The sequence below is a fragment of the Malaclemys terrapin genome, chromosome 5 (assembly GCF_027887155.1).
Source record: "Malaclemys terrapin pileata isolate rMalTer1 chromosome 5, rMalTer1.hap1, whole genome shotgun sequence".
Taxonomy (NCBI): Eukaryota; Metazoa; Chordata; order Testudines; family Emydidae; genus Malaclemys; species Malaclemys terrapin.
This window is the reverse complement of record NC_071509.1, coordinates 10686107-10710565: the sequence shown is the minus strand read 5'-3', so window position 1 is coordinate 10710565 and position 24459 is coordinate 10686107. Positions and strand designations below refer to the sequence as shown.

General features: G+C 39.9%; 1 protein-coding gene across 2 annotated transcripts in view; it reads right to left on the bottom strand.

The window, feature by feature from the left end:
* Positions 1-24459, bottom strand: part of CTNNA2 (catenin alpha 2) — a 747858-nt gene that overhangs the window by 37490 nt on the left and 685909 nt on the right. For both annotated transcript variants that reach the window (XM_054029838.1, XM_054029839.1), the window contains exons 13-17: positions 19365-19516; positions 11573-11686; positions 6930-7111; positions 3967-4072; positions 256-390 (exon numbers count right to left, since the gene is read on the bottom strand). In XM_054029838.1, the coding sequence (XP_053885813.1) occupies positions 256-390; positions 3967-4072; positions 6930-7111; positions 11573-11686; positions 19365-19516 (689 nt within the window). The remainder of the gene's footprint in view (positions 1-255; positions 391-3966; positions 4073-6929; positions 7112-11572; positions 11687-19364; positions 19517-24459) is intronic.

The following is a 24459-nucleotide window of genomic DNA, read 5'->3' as shown; positions in this document are numbered from 1 at the left end:
GAGTTTCTAGACTATGAAATTACCTTTCTTTTGGAGGAATGAAGATTTTACAAGGTTAGTATAAACAAAGGGTAATTGGAAAATCAAATTGCTCTACACAAGTTATTGTAAGGTCTGGAATAATGGAGATAACATTTTAAGAAGCTTGCTTATGAATCATTATTTTTTTGTCTTTTACATTCTTGTCACTGAAAATGCTCCCTGGCAAGTGCGACTATGGGATACGTAAACTGCTAAATACAAATACCAGCTTACCCCTGATACAATAAGTTCTCCTCCAAGATTCTGCACTTCTGCCTTCACCTTGCTGCAGATATTGAGCTGGTGGCAATAGAGGGCAATGCGCTGTAGATACGCTAACAGATCCTGCTTGCAAGCTGAATCAGGGCACTGCAAGGGGGAAAAATATGCAAAATTGATTAGATCTAGCTCAGTTTATATGTTCATTATACAAAGACAATCCAAGGAAATAGTAGCAGTGTTGACACCAGATTAGATTCATCCATATCACTTAACCCTTTAGCGAGGAATTCGATGAGAGCTGGAAAATATTCTGTACCTCATCTATAGCTTGACACTCATGAATTAAAATGTGAAGATAGCATGTACAAAAATAATCTCTTTTTGGCACTTACCTGATGAACATAAAGAAAACGTCCTGAGAAAACATCTACATAGATTAGTTTATCATTCAGTTTGTAATAAATATAGGAGTCTACTGATGCATAATATACTAGTCCATCTATACTGGAAGGAAATTATTTATAGTAGTATATGTGACATATTATAGAAGACGCTTTCAGGCTTGCGGCCCTTAATAAGAAGGAAATGAAATAATCTGGTCTCCATGCCTTTCTAAGCAATACTTCTCACTATTACTGGTAGGCCATCTAAAGTACTGTACCATTTTGACATATTCCTCATGACAAAAGTGTGCAGATAAAAATTACACGAGGTCAAACTAAGTAGAATCTGTGAAGATTTCATAATCAATATAACCAGACATGGTCCAAGCACAACTCATTTATAGTCCATTGAAATAAACTCTTACAAGGAACTGCAGCATCCCCAACAATAATCAACATCATAATAAACAGCACTCATAGTTAATATTCCTAGACTTGCCTCCTGAGCACAGGCCTGTATAATTCACACAAATGAAACAGAGTTAAAAGGTCCCCTTCCAAAGAGCACGTCTCCAATAAACACTTGTCAGAGCTACACAACAAAGTCCGCCTTTCAATATTGTTTGACTATGGAGATCAAACATTCAGAGTCTTTTGAACTAGTTTCTTAGGTCATTAAAATGCTACATTCAATTTTCCATTTTGAAGAGTAAAACCACCACATGGCACCTAAACTAAACATGATCAGATTACGCACTCACAGCCCAATGGCCCCACAACATCTGTCTAAATGGTTATCATAGCAATGACAAATAAGGCACAAGGGAAAAATGTTTATAGTGCTCTTAGATGTAAAAGAACAGCACTGGTTCCATACACACACTGTGGCCCCTAACTCTGAAAGCATTCACTTTGCTTGTGCCTCTGTCTTTAAGTCTAACAAACAAAAAAGAGCTGGGAGTACTTTGGGGCCATTAGGCCGTTTAATCTGTTCTGTACTTATGATAATGCCATAACGTCTTTCTCTCACGCAGTTGCAATATCTTTCAAGAGCGCATTCCTAAGAGACCTTTTTTTCCTACTTGTGACAATTCAATACAGTAATATTTATCCTGCTCATGAGGCCTATGAGCTGAAAGAAATGAACTTTAAAACGAAACCTCTAGAGAGCTGACAAAGCTTTACATACAAGTACCTTGAATCAAATTAAGATGCAAGCTGTCTATCATTGGAACAGTAATTAAAAATGCAACAGTCAATAAAAAGTTTATACTCCATGTATGTCTCAAAAGTTCTGTAAAATATCACCACGGCCAAGGGATTAAAAGAGATCTCTAACTCTCATATTGATTTAAAAAAAAAAAAGTTAAACTTTGTATTTTACATCCTTCTGAAGGAATGTAGATCAAAGACATGACTGAAACCAATATTCTCTAAACAAGCTGCGTGTGTTATGTACCTGACATTTATTTCTTTAAACTCTCCCACCTCTCACAACACCAGAGTGCAAACTGCAAGATCATTAACGAGCATGTTTATAGCTTTTTCAACAGTGGGAATTACATTAACACAGGGATGGATTTCTCCTTCCTAGGATGTACCCAACAGGAGTGGGCTCAAGAGGGGGAAATGGGCCAATTGGGTGGAACAGTTCACATTGCCAAACTCTTGGGGATTATAGGAAAAAGCTGCATCTCTGTGCACAACTATCTTGCAGGATGAAACTAATGCCATTCCCACACACCATGGATACGTTAGAATTCCTGCGACCAGCAGACTTTCTCCCATTTTAAGGGGAAGAGAAGGATGGCTAGAGGTCACAGCTGCAGGTTTGGAGGGGGGTGATTAGGGAGGGTATCTGTGAGGATATCCTCCTCACCTACAACCCCCTCCTATGGGTTTTCCATGGGAGTGGATGATCCAGGTCCTTCTTCCCTTGGGGGCATTTCTCTGTCTTTCTGTCTGTCTGTAATGGAATCATTTTTGAATGCCACATCTCATCCATTCCAAATTTTCAGAGAATTGTCTAGGTATCAGTGGACGGAACTCATTGGTTTTGGTGAAATTTGGAAAACTGGAAGGGGCTAATGGGCAACTCACAAAGGCCTCTGCATCTGGTTAGCAGGCACAGCAGTGTCGACCACCTCTGTAATTGTCAATAAAGCAAAGAACTGGTTTCTGGCAGCCAACATACCAATACTTCCTATCTCAGCTTCACCCAATACAGTTTAAAAAGTTGACATCCTGAATGACTTATCTCCCAGACAGACAGAAAAGTAAAGAGAATGGCGTGAGAAAGGGGGCACACAAAGAGCCCCTAAAATGGGGGTCACAGTATGAAGTGAATGGGGGCCATGAGCCACGGGGGCACATACAGTGCCATGGCATGGCTGGAAAATAGGGGACAATGGTATGGGGTTGGACATGGGGGACACAAGAACCCCTGACATACGGGGGATGGGGGGATTGAGAGGGACATGGAACCACTGCCATGTTGGATAAGCGGGGTATAGTGAGGAAGGAGTGAATGAGGGGAAACATTGATTTCCTGGTACTGAGGGAGAACTGGGGACAGTGGAATGAGGGATAAAGACCTGGAGTGAACACTGAGCTCCTGGAATGTGGCAAAAAGGGGAACAGAGGGCACACAGAATCAATGACATGAGGAAGGGGTAGGGGTGGGGTTGCATGGGATCCCTAAAATAGAGGGGGGTGGGAGTGGGGTGCACAGGGAGTCGGGGAGGGGAAGGGGGGGGAATAGAGAAATGCAAGGAGCCCTGGCATGTGCAATGTGCTTGGCCTACTGAAGCAACAAAGAGTGTGACCTTTTTATTGCTTTTAGCCATCCACATTCTACTGCAATCATCATCTGTAGCCAGCATTCGTTTGTTCCAGATGAAGACATGGGACTGTTGTACCTTCTGGGTTTTCTGGGGTTCTTAGACTAGTTTACAGATTTCCCATAGTGTGAAAGGTACATGCATCAAATACAGAAGGGTGTGCGTAATCCCCTTTTAAGTAAAGAAAACAACGAGGAGGCTGGAGGATCGCAGCTCACCTTGGTGTTTTTATCTATGGTAGCTGATGCTATTAATATTTAGGTGGTTTGATTTCTGAACCAGTGAATTAAAGGGCTGCAGTGTCGGCTTCATTCAACCGACAGTGATCTTACCAAACTAACTGGTGCTGAACAAACAGCCTCTCTTCAGTCACTAGGTCACAGCACTAGTAGAGACTTTCTCTAGAAGGTCCTTAAACCACACAGATAATTTGTACTGTCCATACAAAATGCCACTGATTGACTGATTCACATTATATATTTATTTGTTTGGATCATTACCTGATCAGCTACAGCTCGTGCCAATTTGTCCATTCTAGAGCCTGCTTCTGCAATCTTCTTGGCAGCATTAATGACATCAGATGTATTCTTCAATGGTCCTTTACCTCTGGAAAGAACAATATGGTTATACTACAGTCTAATTAAATCATGTCACCGTTGCAGTGTCCTAACTCAGTGTATGATTATTTATTTTATGAATGCCTTCCTAATTTACTGCAACTTCACCTTGGACTTAACTACTAATTATACGATAGCTTGATTAAGGAACGGGTCTGCTATATTTCCTTTCACATACAAAATGCCTCGCTAGCAGTTTAATTTGATGGTGCCTTCAAGCACATGAACTATGTTTAATAGTATGTGCATTTTTAAGTGCTCATTAGGAAAATGTCCCTGCAGGAATACAAAACTTTTTAAAATTTCTGTTATTCCCCAACCAGTGCTTAACACCAAGTCTGCCAAGTCTAGTGCAGAAATGTCACATTAGGAAATCTCTTCTCTTAGATTTCTGTCATAAAGCTGCTAAACTACCTGAGGCATAATTCAGTTGTGCTTAAATCCTGCTTGATTTTTTTTAAAACTTTACTACTAATCTGTCTCTCTTGATATTTGTAAGATGATGTAAAAGACACAAGTTCTTATAAATAATGATACCACCTAATTCTTTTATAGTGATTTTCACCCGCACATCCCAAAGTGCTTTACAAAGGAGGTCCACATCATTATTCCCATTTTATACATGGTGAAACTGAGGTGCAGGAGGGGAAGCGACTTGCCGTAGGTCACCCAGCAAACCACAGGCAGAACCAGGAATTGTACGCTGGTCCTAAGTCCCAGTCACCTTAACAGTGACCGCCTATGGTTTTATGTCAATTATATGAAGAGATCAGCACATCCAGCTGTAACACACTCCAGACATTTGGGAGTTATTCCATTTTAACACCACGGAAGTCACTGTAGGCAAAGGAGATGCAAAGGGTTTGTTTGTTTGTTTGTTTGTTTGTTTTTTAGTGGAAGATGTTAAAGGAGGTTTTATTGAATCTGGGGTAAACAGAGGCACTAAGGTCCACTTAGACTTTCTTTTAATTTACTCCAAACATGACAGTGCTTTTACTCTCATTTTCACATTATTTCTCATCTTTTGATGTTAGAAACATCCAATTACCAAACGTTCAGTTTGAAGATTAAGGTATTAAAATGTGTGCAGCGTGTGGTAGAGAAACTTTTGTACTCTGGTCCCCTGAAGAAGTTATTAGATCATCACCTCTCCCTCCCCAGAACTGATGGCAAGGCATGGGGAAATTTTCATTCTGCTTCAGGAAAGAGAGGTGAGAGATCCAGACCAAAGAGAGATTTTGTTTTAATGTCCCTCTCATGAAGGATTTAGGGGGATTTCACTCCTTTCCCATGAAAGATGGACAGGGGGGCTAGACATATTGTAGGGAGAAGAGAAACTCAGTTCTCTAGAGAAAGATCCCTACATGACTTTTTCCCTATAGAGTGCAGGAAGGAAGAATAAGGCCTCAGTGGGTTTGGGTTTTTTGTTTGCTTGGTTGTTTGTTTTTTGTCTTGCAGAAATGTGGCAAAACATATCCAAAACATGAGCTTTGGAGAGGATTTTTTGGTCATTCACTCCCCAAAATAGCAGGGATTGTAGCACTGCATAGATTACTCTAACTTTAAGAGGGTGCATTTAATCTCTTGTAAAATGGTCCCTCTGGTCTGATTAATAATGTGGCTGGATATAAACAAAATTGATTTTGTTTAAATGATAACATTAATTAATAGCCTTTTGATGCACTGTAATTAGAACAAAATATTATAGCAAGGAAAAAAGTCACTGTTATTGACAAATTCTGATGAAAGTTACTTCTGGATTACATCAAGGGCTGCTTGTTTAAAGAAATTCAGTCATGAGAATGAGTTCAGTGGATTTTTTGCCATTATTTCTGATTGACATTCATTGCAATGTTCAGCAAGACTTGTGCATTTTGACTCTTGCTAGACAAAAGGTCATTTGAGGGCCTGTCAGGTCACACATTATCCTTGCTGCACTACTTCTGCTGAAAAACAAAAAAACATGCACGTTTAATCTTAAATGGTGAACTGTTGAAAATAACCAGGTGAAAGGAATTATTTGGGCATGTCAGTAAGCTGGCTTTATGTCCCCCCAAACCAACCAACAAGTCACTAAAGAGTCTCAAATATAAAACTGTTTGTTTGATGTTCTGGCTTGTTGGTAGGAAGCACCTCTGCAACTGATTTCACTGGGCCTACTCATGTGATTCATAGACTATCAGGGTTGGAAGAGACCTCAGGAGATCATCTAGTCCAACCCTCTGCTCAAAGCAGGACCAATCTCCAGACAGATTTTTACCGCAGTTCCTGAAATGGCCACCTCAAGGATTGAACTCACAACCCTGGGTTTAGCAGGCCAATGCTCAAACCACTATGCTATCCCTCCCCTGTTGGAAAATAGAACTGGAAGGGACTTGAAAGGTCATTGAGTCCAGACCCCTGCCTTCACTAGCAGGACCAGATACTGTCCCTGACAGATTTTTTTTTTTTTTTTTGCCCCAGATTCCTAAATGGACCCCTCAAGGATTGAGCTCACAACCCTGGGGTTAGCAAGCCAATGCTCAAACCACAGAGCTATCCCTCCCCTCCTAAAAGCTAAGCATGTGGTTAGGAGCTTTGCTGAATTGGGATGGAATTGCCCTTGTGGTTAAGTACTTTGCTGAATCAGTGTCTTAATGCTGAACAGTGTTTAAACAATATTGAAGATCTCCTTTGTGTTAAAAGGTAAATACACCGGGCAACGAGTATAGAACCAGCAATATTAGAATTGTTATAGACACATTACCTAAACATCGTAAATACACTCAATGTTCCTTAAATGCCATAATAAAGAAATGATGCAGGGTTCCAGAGTAAGCACTCAGTACAAATTCTTTTGCGCTTACCTAGTAAAGTCCGTCATTTCCATCATAATCATGCACATCTGCTTTGCCAACACAATGATGTCATTACCACTGTCATCCCATTTGGCCACCTCAGCGTCCAGTTTGCTCTTTTCTTGGTGGAATATCTCTACCTGCTCCGCAATCTTAGCCTTCTCCTCCTGGGGCAGTTGAGCCATGATAGCCTGGATAAAATGTAGAGTAGTTGCCCATCAAAAAGAGAGCTAGAAACCATTTTAGTTTCTAATGGTCTAATCTGGCAAGGGGTTGAGCACCCACAACTTCCAATATCTTCAGAGGGAGTTGATGATGTTAAATCCATCACAGCTAGCACTCAGCACTTTTTAGGGTAGGATTTTAATTCTGAAAGCTGTAAAGCCAAATGGTACAGATAGTTTCTTCAGAAAAAGATCACTGTTATAATTTCACACTGAACACAAAAACTCACAGGGACTCCATACAGAATAGCAGAAACCAATCAAAGCTTACTGTGTGTAGTGCCAGACCCTCCCCTGGTGTAAATCAACATAGCTCTACTCACTTCAGTTGGATTACACTGATTTATGTGAGCACAGGATGTGGCCCCGGCTACGGTGAAATCTGCCATAAATGAGTCCAGTTGTCTTAAGTGGACCAGATTGTTTAGTACAAGTTATAGCATAACCACATGACAAGCAACATTGAACTGGAAACCTCACAGGTGTGCTTCAGAATGGTCTCTTAAAACAGGGGTGGCCTATTAGAGTTGGTCTTTAGTACTGATTTCACGGTCAGAGCATTCACTCTATTAAACATTTTTTTAAATTAAAGCCTATACATTTAATAACATGGTCCAAATTTTGTTTTCACTATATCAGCTATTTCAAGAGTAACTACAGCATATTCTTGTAAAACAAGGGACTTTTATAGTCCTTATAAAATCTTTGCAAGTTTAAAGACTGTACATCTATGACATTGTAGACTGAAGAGAGTGGGCAGAAGCCACTACAATCCAACTAAAAGACAGGATTTTTTTATTATATCTGAAACTTTAGACAGATCAAAAATGAAGGAAATACACACTAAGAGGCAGCCCCGTAGTTTGGCTAAGCTTCAAACACCTCCACCTCTCTCATACCTCACTGTCAGTCAGAAACACCCTGGCTTTCTACTTAACTTGAGGTTGAAATAAGCCATGACATGCAAGGGAATATGTTTAAAATGAACTGAATGAACGTACCTTTCAATAACATTTAGTGGTTTAATTTGTTCTTGGATGATATGCAAAATGGCACTAAATAGGTTGATTCTAATTTGCCATGACTATTAACAAAGAAAAAGGAAAATTACCAAAAAAATGGCAAAATTATGAAAGTTACTTTTGAAGATCAAATGGACACTTCCAACAATGATTCTCAAGATGAGATACTATTTGGCTTCGGGGTTCTGAAGACCGCATTATGCATTTAATGGGGTGTGACACATTTAAGTGTCATTACATTTTTTCTTGTTTATGTCACTTTCAATCAGCTGAAGCCTTTCTCTACATATCCTTAAAATGCTCTTGGCTTTTAAAAATTCATAATTGACCTTTTCCAAAACTGGAATTAAAAAAGGTTATCTATAAACAGTAGATCAGAAAATGAGAAATTTGCAAGTTAATCATATTAAAATTCAACACATGAGTTTTAATTAGGCCTTATCAATGTAACTCAGCGGTTTCAAATGTTAACACATTAGTCTTTCCACAGAGAAATGCAGTGCAAGTTAAACTCTCTCTCTTTCTCCCCCCACCCCCTGCCCCCTCTAAACACTCTAAAACTGATGAATTCATTGTAACTAATGGGATGTGAAAATAAAGTTCTGTATGATCAGAAAGCTAAGAAGGCCAATCTGTATTACTTGTGTTTGGTTCCTGTCTTTGTGGACAGTCTAACCTGATTTTCCTAGTACTGGTCCAGTATGTCTTAATGACTCTGTTTCAGTTGCTGATGCATTTCTAAGGAGCCAGACCCGGCAGCAAATGCAGCTTGTATATTCAAGTTTTATCTCCCGTCAAAGACAGACACCAAGCCTTTCCATTGAAATGCTAATAGAGTTTATGAAGTAGGCATATTATACAAATCAATTATAGCCTCTAACTAAAAACCTAGCTTTTCTCCAACAAGGAGTGCTATATGGCACGATCCTCCAAGAGGCTGAGTACAGGGGTGCTGGAACAGGAGGGTCCAGGGGTCCATTGCCCCATCATTATTATCCTGCGTTAAGGGTGAGCGACGGGGGTGGGAGGGGGCAGACAGGAGCGAGCGGGACCTCGGGGGAAGAGGCAGAGTGGGGGTGGGGCCTTGGGGGAAGAAGCAGAGAGGGGGCGGGGCCTTGGGAAGAGGCAAAATGAGGGCAGAGCCTCAGGGGACTGGGGATGGGGCCTCAGGGAAAGAGGCGGAGCTGGGGGATGGGGCCACCGTTCGGGCACCAGTGGCCCCCCTACATCTCAGGAGCCTCCAGAGCTCCTCGCTGAGTAGCTTCAGCTCAAGGGGTCACTCAACACAGTGGCTTTTGTGGCTTATCACACTGATCATAATCATCTCATTTTCACCCTGTCTTTCCTTCTGATGCTGCTGTATCCACCCATTGGTTCTTGTCTTATACTTAGATTGTAAGCCCTTTGGGGCAGTGACTGTCTGTTATACTTTTGTCCAGCACCTACCACAATTGACAACCACAATAATAACCACAATAGGATTTGAGAAGCAACGGAGGGTCCTGTGGCACCTTTAAGACTAACAGAAGTATTGGGAGCATAAGCTTTCATGGGTAAGAACCTCACTTCTTCAGATGCAAGTCTGAAGGATTTGAGATTACTCAGCTGCTAGCTGGATTAGGCCCTTAATAAAGATGCTGTGACTGTCCCTATTTCTCTTTATCTAAATCTATTTTTTTTATTCTAATTTTAATTACTGAAAGAGCAGCATGATCCCACTGCCCCAGGTTTAGCCATGAAAGAAATAAGGACAGAATCGGAATCAACTGAAGAGCACCAGGAAACTTTTTACACTTTAGTTTATTTCGGCACTCAGTCTTTCTGCATGTATTAAACATTATATTACACTCTTTAAACCATAAAAACCCCTCCGATATATCTGCCATGGTTCCTGGGCAGGCTGCCTCTTCTGAGACCCTTTGCCAGTCCCCTAAATGCTCCCTTTCAAGTGACAGGCCTGTTCCTCTACCTCTTCTGTGATCTGACCACTCTCTGACAGGGTCTTTGGGATCCAAACTTCCTGGTTACCAACCACGATACCTAGCAGGCCTAATGGGTTTGGCACCTGCCAGGACCCTGTGGGCAGCAATGGCATGCAGTGACCCAGAAGCAATTTTTTTTTTTTAAAGTAAGATTTATTTGCCAAAAAGTTCACAGCACTGAGACATGGATATAAAACAACAAAGAGCTCTGTGTGTGGACTATTTTACCTACATTTGGCATTCCCTTCAAGGTAGACATGACATAACCTCAGTGCCTCTGTTCTGTTGGGGACCAAGTTACAGCCTGCTTGCTGCAGACCCTGCTCCTCCTTCAGTCTGTGTCAGCCTGCAGCAGCTGAGAGCTTCCCCCTTCCTTTCAACATCTTTTGCTCTCCAGATTCTCAGCTTTGGCAAACAGCTAAGCAGGGTTGGGACCAAGAAGTTGTTGTAGTCAACCCGGCTATGGTGTTTTGGTGTTTTGGGGGATGCTCCCTATCTAAGCTATTGTGTTTCCAGTTTGGTTCCCCTAATAGCTCTCTTTTTATCCATCTGAAGAGTAAGTAACCCACCATAAACAAATATATAGAGGCATGCACAATAGTCATAAAAATAAAACAGATATTTTCCAGTTCTCCACAATCTCTCTCCACTGCTTCTGTACCAGATTAAAAAAAGGGAGGATTTTAAACTCTCTTTCCAGTCAAATACATGTTCATGTGGTGTGTTAACAACACAGCATTCACTTGATTTCTTATCTGAACTGAGCAGCCTACTTAGCAAAAGGTAAACATTAATCAGAGGATGGAATAATCCTGAGGGTCAACCAACTTCATTTCTCCAGCATCTCTGACCCCTGAAGCACTTGTCCGCTTCATTTGCAATCGCCGTGCATCAGCTGAGGTCACAAATCACAATGTTTCCAGTTTATCATGATATAATTATGCTGGTAAAATTACATTGACTCAGTAACAAATATCTTCAATTACAATTAGATTACAGAGACTACTCAGCCCCTTCATCAGCTTCCCTAGACACGTCAGCACACTGAGAACCATGACAAATGTAAGATATCTTCAGATAGTGCACATTATGCCCTTAAGGTTGGTTTGTTTGTTTTAAATTTCCTGAATACTCTTAGCTACAGTACCTTCCAAATGTGCAAGGCCTTTTGCTATAGTTCTAGCTTGAGCAAACAACTGATACAAGACATCCCATAACCCTGACAAAATCAGATAATAAACTTGGTCCAAATGTACTGCAAGTGAAAAGACATGAATAAATATCTATGCCTGAAAACCAAAATTGCCAGCCTCCTTGCTGAAGTGAACCCAAAAAATTTAAAATCGCCCAATTAGCTTTCAGAGGCACACCTTTTCCTCTGGAGCTGTATACAGAGTTGATGGGTACATGGATTTTATACTCACCCTTGCACTCTGCCCAGCAATAAGCTGGTCATCCTCAGTCTGAACACTCGTTCGGCTGCGAACATCATAATCTTCTTGTTCAAAGTCTGAATCATCCTCTAACTCTTCAGGGGTCTAGACACAGAGAGAGAAATAGAGAGGAGGAGGAGGAGGGAGTGATGATGGGCTTATAAAAGATACAGACAAACTCCAGCGTACAGTAAGTTCTTATTTCATCGACTACCTGCCCAGGAAACATTGTTTCTTTTTTTCTTTTAAATTAACTTGGCTGCCCAGGCAGTCAGGACCTGAAATTGAATTGTCCTCCCAATTAAGTTGTTCCAACTCTGGAGTCTTTCACCAACGACATTCATCATCGCCTTGCTGTGATTTCTCTTAACTCAGTGAACATGATGAATGCGGTCTCATGATACTCATGTATCTTTTGGATGGATTCACTGCCGAAATGCAATATTTCAAAATAATGCTAATTGGTCTACAAAGGGAGACTAATACTATTAGGGTGCCAGAACACCCTGCATAATCTTCAAGAGAGAAAGTAAGTACCTGGGAAAAGGTAACCGACAGACTGGTAGAAAAAGAGAAGTCCTCAAAGCAAATGCAGGGCTCCCCCTCAAAGGAAATGTAGATTATCTGGTCAATTATTTTTAAAGCAGGAATAACATTTTGAAACATGCCATCTTGGTGGTGATGGAAACTAAACACTCTGCATAGTCCCAGGCCTTTGTAACTTATTTCTTCCTCAGGCCCATTGAGTGAAAGATTGTTAGCTTTCAGGGCGTGCTGTGAGATACACCTTTTCTCCCTTGCCCAAGAGAATTGGGTGTTGGACAGGGCTGGTCAGTGGTGGTGCGAGCTCTGTTGGGGGTTGCGTGGGGAAACCAATTAGTTTTTGTTCTATTTATGTTGTTACTAGGTCCTTTGATCTAGTGGGTCTATTTATTTATTAGTGTAGTTTTACAATGGTTTTGCATTGGATGGGTGCTCTTGTATTGTAGTTTGGGGGGAACACAATGACTAAATAAAATAAAATAAATAAAAATATATCAGTACATTATTAATATTAATATGTTAACAATACCAATATATTGGACAATATTGAGCAGTTAATAATATTGCTAGGAGCTGCCCTATCCAAATAAATAATCATAATAACAATACAGAACAGAGAGATCACAGGTGTCATTGGTGAAATCTTCCCCGCACTACCCTATAAATATGGCTCATCTTTAGAGCCCTGCATGGATATCAAATTTGTATCCATAAGCCACAAACATGATCTGCTGATGTAAAGTGGATATCTGCAGATTTGCTGGGCACTAGATATAGAATTTGGATCCGCATCCATCCGCTATCCGGAAACATATAAATCAGATATCTGCAGATCTGCAGGGCTCTACTCATCTTTTAACCTGGAGGTATCACCTCTATGGCAAAAAGTGTCCACATTAATATATTCAGTGCTTGGCGGCCTTGTTGCAACTGCCAGCAGAGGTGCTAATCATTGTCAGTTAAGAATATAAGAACAGCCATACTGGGTCAGACCAAAGGTCCATCTAGCCCAGGATCCTGTCTTCTGACAGTAGCCAATGCCAGGTGCTCCAGAGGGAATGAACGGAATAGGTATTCATCAAGTGATCCATCCCCTGAAGCCCATTCCCAGCTTTTGGCAAATGGAGGCTAGGGACACCATCCCTGCCCATCCTGGCTAATTGATGGACCTATCCTCCATGAACTTATCTAGGTCTTTTTTGAACCCTGTTTTAGTCTTGGCCTTCACAACATCCTCTGGCAAGGAGTTCCATAGGTTGATTGTGATTGTGCTTCCTATATGGTTATGTGCACATGACAAGAAGAGGGAAATGGGGCCATCTTCACTTGACTTATAGAGTGTAAATTAAAGATGAGTTTTGACGTTGAGCTCTGAAGGAAGAAATAACAAAGTATGACAGCATGGCAATGAAACGCTGGCAGAATCACTAAAGGGATGCATGTACAATTAGTGCATGTAACAGGTTAGACAGAAGATAAAGTTGAGGTGAAAAATATAAATTCTTTTCTTTTCTACTACCAGGGAAACTGTTGACGGCTACCCATCATTATAACATCCCGCTGTATGGTTCTCTTAATACCTCCATTGTATGTGCTACAGTCATCTCTCAACTGCCTAACAGCTAGACCGTGACATTAAAATCTACCTAGTGTGTAGCAGAGCCAATCCAGGAGCAAACCAGAGAAGGACTTGTACTTCAGAGTCCAGCTATTCATCAGCTCACCCCTTGCTCTAAGTGCTTTTCATGAATCAATTTATTTCACATGCACCATGCACTTAGCCAGCTATTGTAGCTGTCAAATAGAGGGCGGAGCCAGAGTTCCTCCTCATTCCTGCTCCTCTCAACTCCCTCTACTCCCAGTTGCTCACAGGTGACCATATTGGGCAATTAGTCTCTCCCAGAGGCGTAGCGAGCGCCCTCCGTACCCTCCGACTGGAGGGGGCCCCACAAGGAAGGGGGCCCCTAAAAGTGGCAAAATAATACCGCATTCCAGTTTCTGCATTGTAAGGGGCCCCGCCTGGACATATGTTCGGAGGGGGCCACTGTTCGCAGGGGGCCACATTCTTTGTTGCTATGGCCCTGGTCTCTCCTATACCACCCACAGCCAAAGTTGCAATCTGAGCAGGGTAGTAAGAGGGTCTTCTAACTACCCTATGCAGCCAAGAAAGTGCTGTGATAATCTAGCCCTGAGAGAATAGCCTGGTAGAACAATCAAAACAATGTGGACAAATGATATCAATTTAGGGCACAGGAGGAAGTCTGTGAAAGACGTAAGGCATACTCAGGAAGCTCAGCATTTAAGTGGCTTATGCCTAAGAAAGCATTCTGAAATGCTTTAATATCTGATATTTGCTGTTTTACAAACCACAGTACTCAAAAGAGGGAAAAACATCCAATTTGGTTTAGGTGGTAGGCTTAAAAAACAACAACCTCCCCTCCCCCCCAAAAAAGAACCCTAGTTATGCAAAACAAGGGACACTTTAATAGAGGTATTTTTGTGTAACAATAGTCTACAGTAGTTAGTGGAACCTAAATACCTCCTCCATGCACAGCTCAGATCTAGCCCCAAGCTAGCTTTACACCTCCACACCTCCATCCCGTTTTCCGTTAAGGGTTTTCAACTCTGGAGGATGAAATGTCCTTATTTTCTTCCAAAGCTGATTCTTTTCTGCATTAAGATCAACAGTAGCGATCAGCTAGTTTTAGGCCCACATTTGAAATTTACCTGCACGTTTTTGCATGTGCCCAACTTCACACCCACCACGGCAGGTATGCACAAAAGGGTGAATGCACTTTTGAAAATTGGGGCCTAAAACTGACTCATCAGCTGACTCTTTAGGTTGTAATTTACTATTGCAACATTGCTTTCCCACAGTCTGATCTCTTAAGTATACCCCTGAATGCTAACTATCTCTTCAATTGCTTGGAGACAAGGCACAGAGATACAAACCACACTTTTATATAACACATACTTTGACTTTTAAAGTACACTCCTTACACAGGGTCTTACAAAAAGTATCATGGGATCTTTAACGTCTTTGCACAGCAGACAGGATCTTGTTTTTAAAATCTAATCTCCAAGGCTCACAAGAGTGTTTGGAAATTAATTAATCTACTTTGGAAGAATGAAGGACTGATTAAATTCTGTAAGGATTTGAACCTGTTGCTATTCTAACAATAACAGACCCCAGTTGTCAGGATCGAACCTGAGACCTCCGGAGCTTAGTGCATGAGCCTCTACTGCATGAGCTAAAAGCCAACTGGCTCTTAGCTAAGGCTGTAGAACAGACTTATTTTATCTCTCTCTAAGTGGTTTCTGAGTGGTCTCATTTAAGTGCCACTAGATTGGACAGAGCACCACACCCAGGAGGTCTGTGGGTTACACTATAGGCACCAGTAAGACACCCATATGAAGTCCAAGTTGCATCAATCGTTGGGGGCAGGGAAAGCAAGATCAGGCTACATTACCAAACTGCAATGGAAGCAAAATAATCTTCAGCAATATAAGTCTGTTCTACCTTCCATGTGGCTCCACCATAAACCAGAGGGAAAAATTGTGCATCCATCAGAAGATAAAAAAAAAGGTCTATATAAGCAGATTTGAAAGGGTTGTTTGGTTTTTTATCAGTTTAAATATATTTTATAAAGATAAAAGAACCACCCAGCCATAGTTTTATATGTATTTGACAACTGTAACAAATGCAATTATTATAACAAATCCAGCATTGCTATAACTCCAACAATGCAGTCTAACCCTCCTAACAAGAAAAAAGAAAGACAAAAAATAAATTACCCTATTCTCCCATCAATAACCAGACACCCTCAGAATTCTTCCTACTCTCCAAAAACTAGGGGGGATACAAAGTTCTTGGAGCATTCCTTGGAGGGTCAAATCTGCAGTATTTTGGACCAAGAGGGGACTAGTTCCATACCTGAGAGGCCCTAATAGAGAATGTCCTGCTAGCAGCATCTTTGCTGACTGCAACATTACCTGACTGGCAATGAGAGAGCGGCAGTCTCACAACAGATCTGTGGCTATTTAGAGTCTTCTAGGTCAAAACCAACACATTAAATTCAACCTGGAAACCAACAGGTAGCCAATACAGATCACAGAACACTGGTGTAATATGCTTACAGACACACAGCTTAAAAAGCTGGTGATCAAATTCTGCACCAGCTCCATTTCCAAATATATTTAGGATGTAGCCGCACACAGAGCATATTGTAGTAATCTAATCTTGAGGTAACAACGGCACGGATGACCGCGAAAGACTCCCATCTGAAAGCAAAAGACTCAACCTCCTGGCCACTCAAACATGAAAAAGATGCTGTCGTGGCAGTTGCTAACCGTACAATGGGTTTCGTTCCCATAACTAAGGAAACTCATAAGTAGCTATGAAAAAAAACAATGTGTAACAGGATCCCTAGACAGTGATAGATGGCTGAATTAAGTTATTTTCTATCTTCATTTTAGCTACCATAATTGTATTCCTACATGTATGCTACCATCAGTATTTTTTCAAGCTTGGAAGAAGGATTTTTTTTCTATACCAACTATATTAATATTCCCCAGTAGTGTAATGGTTCCCTTTTCTCTTCCATAAGGACAATAAAGAAAAAAAAGATTTCTTTCCCTTTCTTTAGTTTATTAAAACCAGTAATACAAAGAAAACCTAGTTTAAAAGAACTGGATTTATTTCTTCCATGGAATGAGACGACTATCAGAAAATTCCATTCTTCTGTGACATGCACATGAACAATTACTGTGGGAATGATAATTTTTTCTGTCAGATGCTCCGTGAAGATTACAAATAATTTTAATCCTGGGAGAAGGTTTAAAGCACAAATCAGAGGGGTATGTGAGACTAACTTCATCACTGGGTAGAAATACTTCAGAGATTGTTTTGAAAGTAAGCCTTCATAACTGTGCATTTAATTGCAATACAAGGTTATTTTCATGGCCCTGTATCTCTTACTATTATTATTGGATTCTGGATCTCTTGTCATTATTATATACTAGTTTGGAATGTATCTGTTTGGTACCTAAAGGACAGGTAAATTGACAAGAAAATCCTATCATCTCATTGTTGGCAATCTCAGCAGAGATCAAGACTGATGACTAAATTACCCCTTTATTCATATAGATGGACTCCTCGTGTCATAAATGAAGCAAACCAAGCAAGGCAGTGTGGGAAAATTAGCACTGCCAGTACCCAATATCATTTACAGAAGTCAATTTCTCCAGTTGGTTGGATGGGTATGCTAAAGAGAAACTGTTCAAACTGAAAATCACATTTCTGTCTGACATTTTGTACCCACCTATAAGTAAGACTGCTCCTGCAAAGATGGACCCATGTAAATTTCTATCTTTGAGTTGCCCCATTGAACTCGCAAAATAATCTATCCATCCCTCCATCTTTGCTCTGACAAAACAAGTGTGAGTTTTGCCTGACTGAGGAATGCCCATCAAGTTCCATATATTTGTTAATGTTTGGAAGGATGTTTTTACCCTGACCTCATAATGTGCCTCTGCAGCATTCACCAGCTCAGATTACATGCAGCACTGAAAAGCAGCAGAACGATACAATTGAAAATGTAAATTGGGATATTTTCATAGAGCTCACAAGGCCTGCATGCTGATCAGCTTTCCAGGCTAGTGGTTAACATGTCAGTAGGGTAATAAGGAAAAAAAATAAATATGATGCGAATCCAGAATTAAAAATAGTGTTTTACTGCTAGGAAAAAATCTAGCCCTTTCCACTGTAGGAGTGCAGGTGGCCTTGGTAACACATCTGGTATAGTCCTGCTGTGCAAGGGGAGGAGCTGGAAACCAGGGGCTTCTGCAGGGGGTAGCTGAAAGGCCTGATATCTGTGTCAGCTTATACAAGGGGAAAGAGGACAGACAGAGGTGGTCTGATCCTGTAACATAAGCATCCTCTAGTTTCCCTCTCATGTGATGGGGTTGCATATGCCTGTTGTTAGGAGGAGGATTGCCTCTGCAAGCCTACATTCCCAGTTTGAAACTAGGCACTGGAACGGAACCTAACTGCATTGCAAATATAAAGTTAAGCATCTAAATAGCTTTTGTTGCATTTGTAGCAGATAGTGACAGATGAATTAAAAAAAAAAATGACTGCCCTCAATCCTTCCAGAGTTTTCATCAGCGCCATGTGATAGTCACAGCCACCAAGCACGGTTACCAGCTTGCTGAAAGCCGCTCAAAGTGAGGGCTGTTGTTTCAACACTGCCAGTTGTTTAAATAGGGATCTGTTTTTATTTTGCTGTGTTTCAGATTCTTCGAAGTGTTTTCACTGCTGCTCTGTTTGCATGGCTTACACTGGGCCTGAAGCCTGATCCTATGAAGCCATGCATCCCATTGTTCACAAACAGGAACTCAGTTGTTCTTAGGGTCAGGCTCTTTACGATGTGGCTGTGGTGATACTGAAGAACTAGGCAGACCTATTCTCTGAATTAGTATGTTGCTCAGCTTATTGTAAAAAGGATGCCTGATCAAATTGAATCAATTGGCTAGTCAACATTCAAATGGCACTTTCTTTACCTGCATAAACATTTAAAACCATCCTTTTGAAAGCTCTGTGGAGCAGCAAGGTATTTAATTTACTCATTTAGTAATTAACAATACCTACCTCATTCACCTAGATGCACGCAGAGATTAGCAATAAAATATTCCATGTAAACAATTAAGTTCTTAACAAAACAATTGCACTAACACTGAAATAATTCTGTTGTACTGGGCCTTGCATCTACAGAGAAATGTGATCAAATCGTACCCTAGATAATTAACAAAAGTATCTTTGGTGCATCTTTTCCTATTTCCTTGGGAACACAGAGCTACATAAACTAAAACCTACGCAACATCAGATATCAACCTCTGTTCTAATGAGGCCATAGATTAGAACAATAGGGTGCAATAGGTTACAAAGGTGCACAGACACCTATTTGTGGAACCTATTAGTGCGACATACGGCTGTAGCCTCTCCTACTGCTCCTTAACTTTTACAAACCTCAGACTCACAAACAAGTGTTAAAATAATCTAATCTCTTTACTAACAAGATCTTTCTGCTGTACAAACATTTGTTCTACATTTATTTCCATGTCAATTGATTCTTCTTGATTATAAAACAATGTAGGTGCCAGGCAGCTTTTATATTCCTCTCGTCTTCTATGATACTTTCTTTTAAGCACCAACTTTTATTTCCCAGGTGCCTCTACATACCCTTATCATCAGAACAGCTTTCCTGATGTCACGAACTCCATCATAAACCAAGCGGGAGGCATCTATGAATTCATTCTCTTCAAATGGCTGTGGGACATTCGCACTCAAAGCTTCAATGGCAACCTCAACTTGTTCAGCAAAACGTGGCATAACTAGATTAAACAAAATGAAAGGCAGTATGATTACAGACCTTCTTTCATGTATATTTTCCCCTGCCCTTGGGCATAAATACTTTCCAGCGGGCATGGAACATGATGCTGTCATAGTTTCAAGACACAGAAAGGAAGGTTCCCTGACTGGATTTGTGCTGACTTAGAGGCGTGCGGGGCTTTCTGTCACATTTTTGTGAGAGAAAGAAAACAATGTAGTTACCTGTAATTATATGACAAAGAATTAACAACTCTTTAGCAAAGAATGACTCACTGTCATTTTAAAGTCTCTAACTAATCTCATATGTCAGTTAAGTACATCCAAAAGCATGCCTAGAAAATTACAACTTGGAATTTATGCTAATACAATGTTATTCATGCAAAATGACCAAAATGCAATTTAGCCGTTATTCCCATTAATTCATATTAGTTAACAAACCATAGCATAATGCACAATGAATAAAAAGTCCCCTCCCTAACCCCAAACATTCTTAGACTGCAAAAATGTGGTAAATGATATTTCTGAAGGTATATAAGAGAGCACCCTAGTTCTTCATTACAGTAATGTTTACATGATGAAAGATATCAGCGGCTGTAAGTTAACAATCCCTTCCAGGTATTAATGACTGGGGTATATGTATGCTCTAAGAATACACACATAATGAATATATTCATTATTTATTTATTTTAGTAGTTTATAGGCATTTCTATAGTTTTTGTCACTGTAGTAACTGTAAAAATCTTAGGGTGCTTTCCTGCTAGTGTTGCCAATTTTGATTGGGCGTACTCCTGGAGGTTTCATCACATGACATAAGCTTTAATTAAAGATTAATCTTTAATTCCTGGAGACTCCAGGAAAATCCTGGAGGGGTGGCAACCCTATTTCCCGCAAGCACTTACCATGGAGCAAAAGACTGTCACAAACAGTCCCTTGAATTCACAGTTATTGGTTCTATGCAGAGTAGCAAATGTTCCCAGAATCAGTTCTTTTTTCAGCTAAGGCCAAATTCTACATACATTTAAGTACATGAGTAATCTTGTTGACTTCAATCAGACTATTCAAATGCTTAAAGTTAAGCACATACATAAATGTTTGTAAGATTGGGGCCATAAATAATAGATAACAAATATAAGCAATGCATGACCTGATCAGTTCCCACTGATTTCATGGATTGAGGTGAATAGATTTATAAATATTTGGCCATCTTTACTGACATAGAGATAATAATTATTTATTATTTGAATTGTGGTAACATGTAGGAGCTCCAGTCATTGACCAGGACCCTGTTGCACCAGGTGCTGTACAAACCAATGACAAAAAGACAGTTCCTGCCTCAAAGACCTTAGAATAACATCTAATCCTTTTTCTGCTATTTTATTCTTTTTCATCCCCTTTATTTCTCACCACAAGCCCAATCCTGCAGTCTGTATGCAAGAGAAATTCCCATCAATACTACTGGGAGAAATGATCTCATATTTAGAAGAAGAACTGATAGCAACCACAGACTCATCTTTTCCATTTCTGAGCTTTATGCATGATTTAATTTATTCATTCTAACCTGAATTTGGCACGAGAAACTCTTATATTAATTGGTATTCATTAGACACGACTCACTTTAGTGGAACCTGTTAAAAGAATAAATCAACTCAAAATACAGTTTATTCTGCCAACCCCCAAAATATATTTTATGTAAAAGGATAGTGGAGCTTGGAGCTTTCTTTAATACATATAAGTTAGGGATGGAAAAGACCTATAAGGTCACCTAGTCCAGGTAATGTAGGATTCTTCTCCACTATATATCTGAAAACTTTCTCTGATTCAGTTTGAAGTGAATCTACCGCTTCCTTAAGGAAACTAACTAGGGCACGGCCAAAAATTGCTCATCGATGGGATTTTCCCCTCAAATGATCCCACATATGTTTTCTTACTACTTTATTTCTCCATTGTAATTCATCCCCCTGCTTGTAATATATAATGCAATTTATATTTATAGCTGGGCTATATTTATTTATATAGGTTTTTTTTTTTCTTAAAGCTTCACTTGATCCATACACTCTGACGCATGGAAATTAAAAAAGATGGAACTCTAATGTGTCTTTCCAGCTAGCCTGGTCATAAGAAGAGATTCACTGAAATTGTAGCTTTAAATGTGGACTTCAGAGCATATTGCCTTGGAGTATTTGTAAGGGATTATTTACTTGATAAATCATGACTGCTCCTCTGGTATCATGGAAATATGTACTTGAAAACATTTAAAAGGCAGCTGCGCCTGCTTTGTTCAGCAATATACCTGGTAAGAAGCACTTCTCACCATAGATAAGCTGTATATTGAATTTTTGTTTAAGAGTTTGAAACTCACATATTTACCCAATATACTGCAACACAACCCATTATTATACATTTCTTAGGACTAAATTGTTAATGTGAGCAATAGCTCTGTGATAGGCCACACAGGAGCTAGAATGTCCTCACAGGAGCATAGGGATCATTGTGTCTACACAAATTCTTCAGCTAGTGGAAGCGTGTCACCCACATTAACCCAGTGTTCCCCCTATGCTGGCTAAACCGTGTGTAGAAGTTTATGGATTTGCTACTATTGTCTCTAAGTTAAGGGACACATTTCCTTAGCTCAAGCAGTAGGGGTCCCCACCTTTAAATTCAGAGGTTGTTCTGGGTTCAAGCCTCACAGATGGTCTCTCTCCCGGTGGTAATGCAAATGAGGCAGCAATTGGAGAATTAAGGCTGTTAGCTCTAAGGCTTTGTAACAGCCTCATAAACATCTAGCCACTAGAGAGGGACAAAGAGCTATGTTTTATCATCTTGGGAAGCACCCATGTTCTCTACCCCTCCATAAGCAGCAGGGTTTAAAGACCTTTTGGGATGGCATTAGCCAGAAGTAGTCCTTGCACTAAATATACAAGTTGTGGTTGGCTGCTGTGTGCCAAAAGCTACTTATATCCTCTCAAACCATTTGTACTCTGCCACACAGTGTCCCTTAATGTCAACTATCACACACACACTTTAATTTGCCTTTTTTAAATGCAGAAAGTTATTAAACTAAATTCAGAACTGATTGCTTTCCAAAATGCATTTTTAAATCAGTGCTTTAGTTGTGGTTGATGATGTTGGACAAGCACAAAAAACACAAACTAATAAAGTCTTATTTCCCATTATTTCTCTGGCAATACATTATTATTGAGCACAGTAACATTTTTGGGAAATTGAGGCAAGAAACCCATTGCTTTCCAGTTCAGGCTTTCGGGCCACACTTGATAAACTCTGACACAGTGATATTTGGCAAGTACATACCTTTGTTGCATCTATAAAACCCACATTCTGCATTTCAGTCTCACATTGTAGAGACTGGGATTTTCCTATGCAGACAGCAGAAGTCAAAAGCAAAATTCAGCTGGAACCACAAACATTTGGATCTGGATTTGAAGTTCATGGGTGAGTGAGGCAAGGGATTGGTTCAGTTTATTTAGTATAGAGAAGAGGCAAGACACCGATTCTGAATTCAGAGACAAATCTGAATTTTCTCAAAAGCTCAGGAGAGATCAGATCCCCTGGGTTTTGGTTCAGGCTGTGATCCTGCAAATACTTAAAAACGTGCTTAACTTTAAATATGTGAGTAATCCCAATTGACATCAACTGGCATTAATCACCTGCATAAATTTAAGCACCTGTGTAAATGTTGCAGGACTGAAGTCTGTTAACAGGAACACGGCAAGTTAGTTGATCCAATAGATAACAGTGTAAAAGCTTTTCTACAAAGGTGGTTTCCACAACACTCCAAGTAAACCAAATTACAATAAATACAGAAAACTTCTAACGCTGATGTTATAGAATTAATTAAAGAAAAGTCAAGAAAAGCAAAAGTTAAAGTCCCCCCAGCAATGTTTATAATGCCATGTTGCACATAATTGTATGTAACCCCTATTCTTTTTTTTTTCTGTTTCATATGCAGATTATGAAACTTCTGTTTAGTTTTCTACATGTGTACCATCCAATGCACAAGATGTGCAACATGTCTGAATTAATTTTGACAGAAGAACTTTAATATTTGTATTTCCTGACATTTAAAAAAAATGTGTTTTAACGATGCCACTTTTAGTTTTGTTTTGGTTTTGGTTTGAACACAATATTGCCTTCACATTAAAGTTATAGTATCATTTTTGTGATGTTTCCTGACAAACTGGTACTAATTCAATTCTCTTTCACAGTAAACAAATTTACACATTTCTAGAAACAAGCATAGGAAACTCAAGTCACATAACAGTGTTATTGCTCAGGATCAGAAACATAAGCTTTGATTGAGAACTTATCATTGATACCATTAGAACAATATCAGTTTATGGAATTTACACGGTTAAACTGACTGCTTTTTATCTACAGAACATATATGGCCCTCAATACCATAATACATTACAATTACCATGAATCCTGGCCTTCCAACACCCATGCTAGTGTTCTAACCACTGAGTCACCTTTCCTTTCTATGATTCATAGGTTGTAAGGGATCCCTGTGATCATCCAGTCTGACCTCCTGAATAAAATAGGCCATAGAACTTCCCCAAAATAAATCCTAGAGTAGATCTTTTAGACAAACATCCAATCTTGATTTTAAAATGGTCAGTGATGGAGAATCCACCACAACATTTGGTAAATTGTTCCAATGGTTAATTACTCTCACTGTTAACAAATTACACCTTATACACGGCTGCTACTCTGAAACCTTATATCCAGTATGACTTTGTCTAGTTTCAACTTGTTCCACACATTGGACCATGCTATACCTTTTTCTGCTAAATTGAAGAGCTCATTATTAAATATTTGTTTCCCACATACCCACATAGGTAGTTATAGATTGTAATTAAGTCACCCCTTCAACTTCTCTTTGTTAAACTAAATAGATTGAGCTCCTGGAGTCTATCACTATAATTCT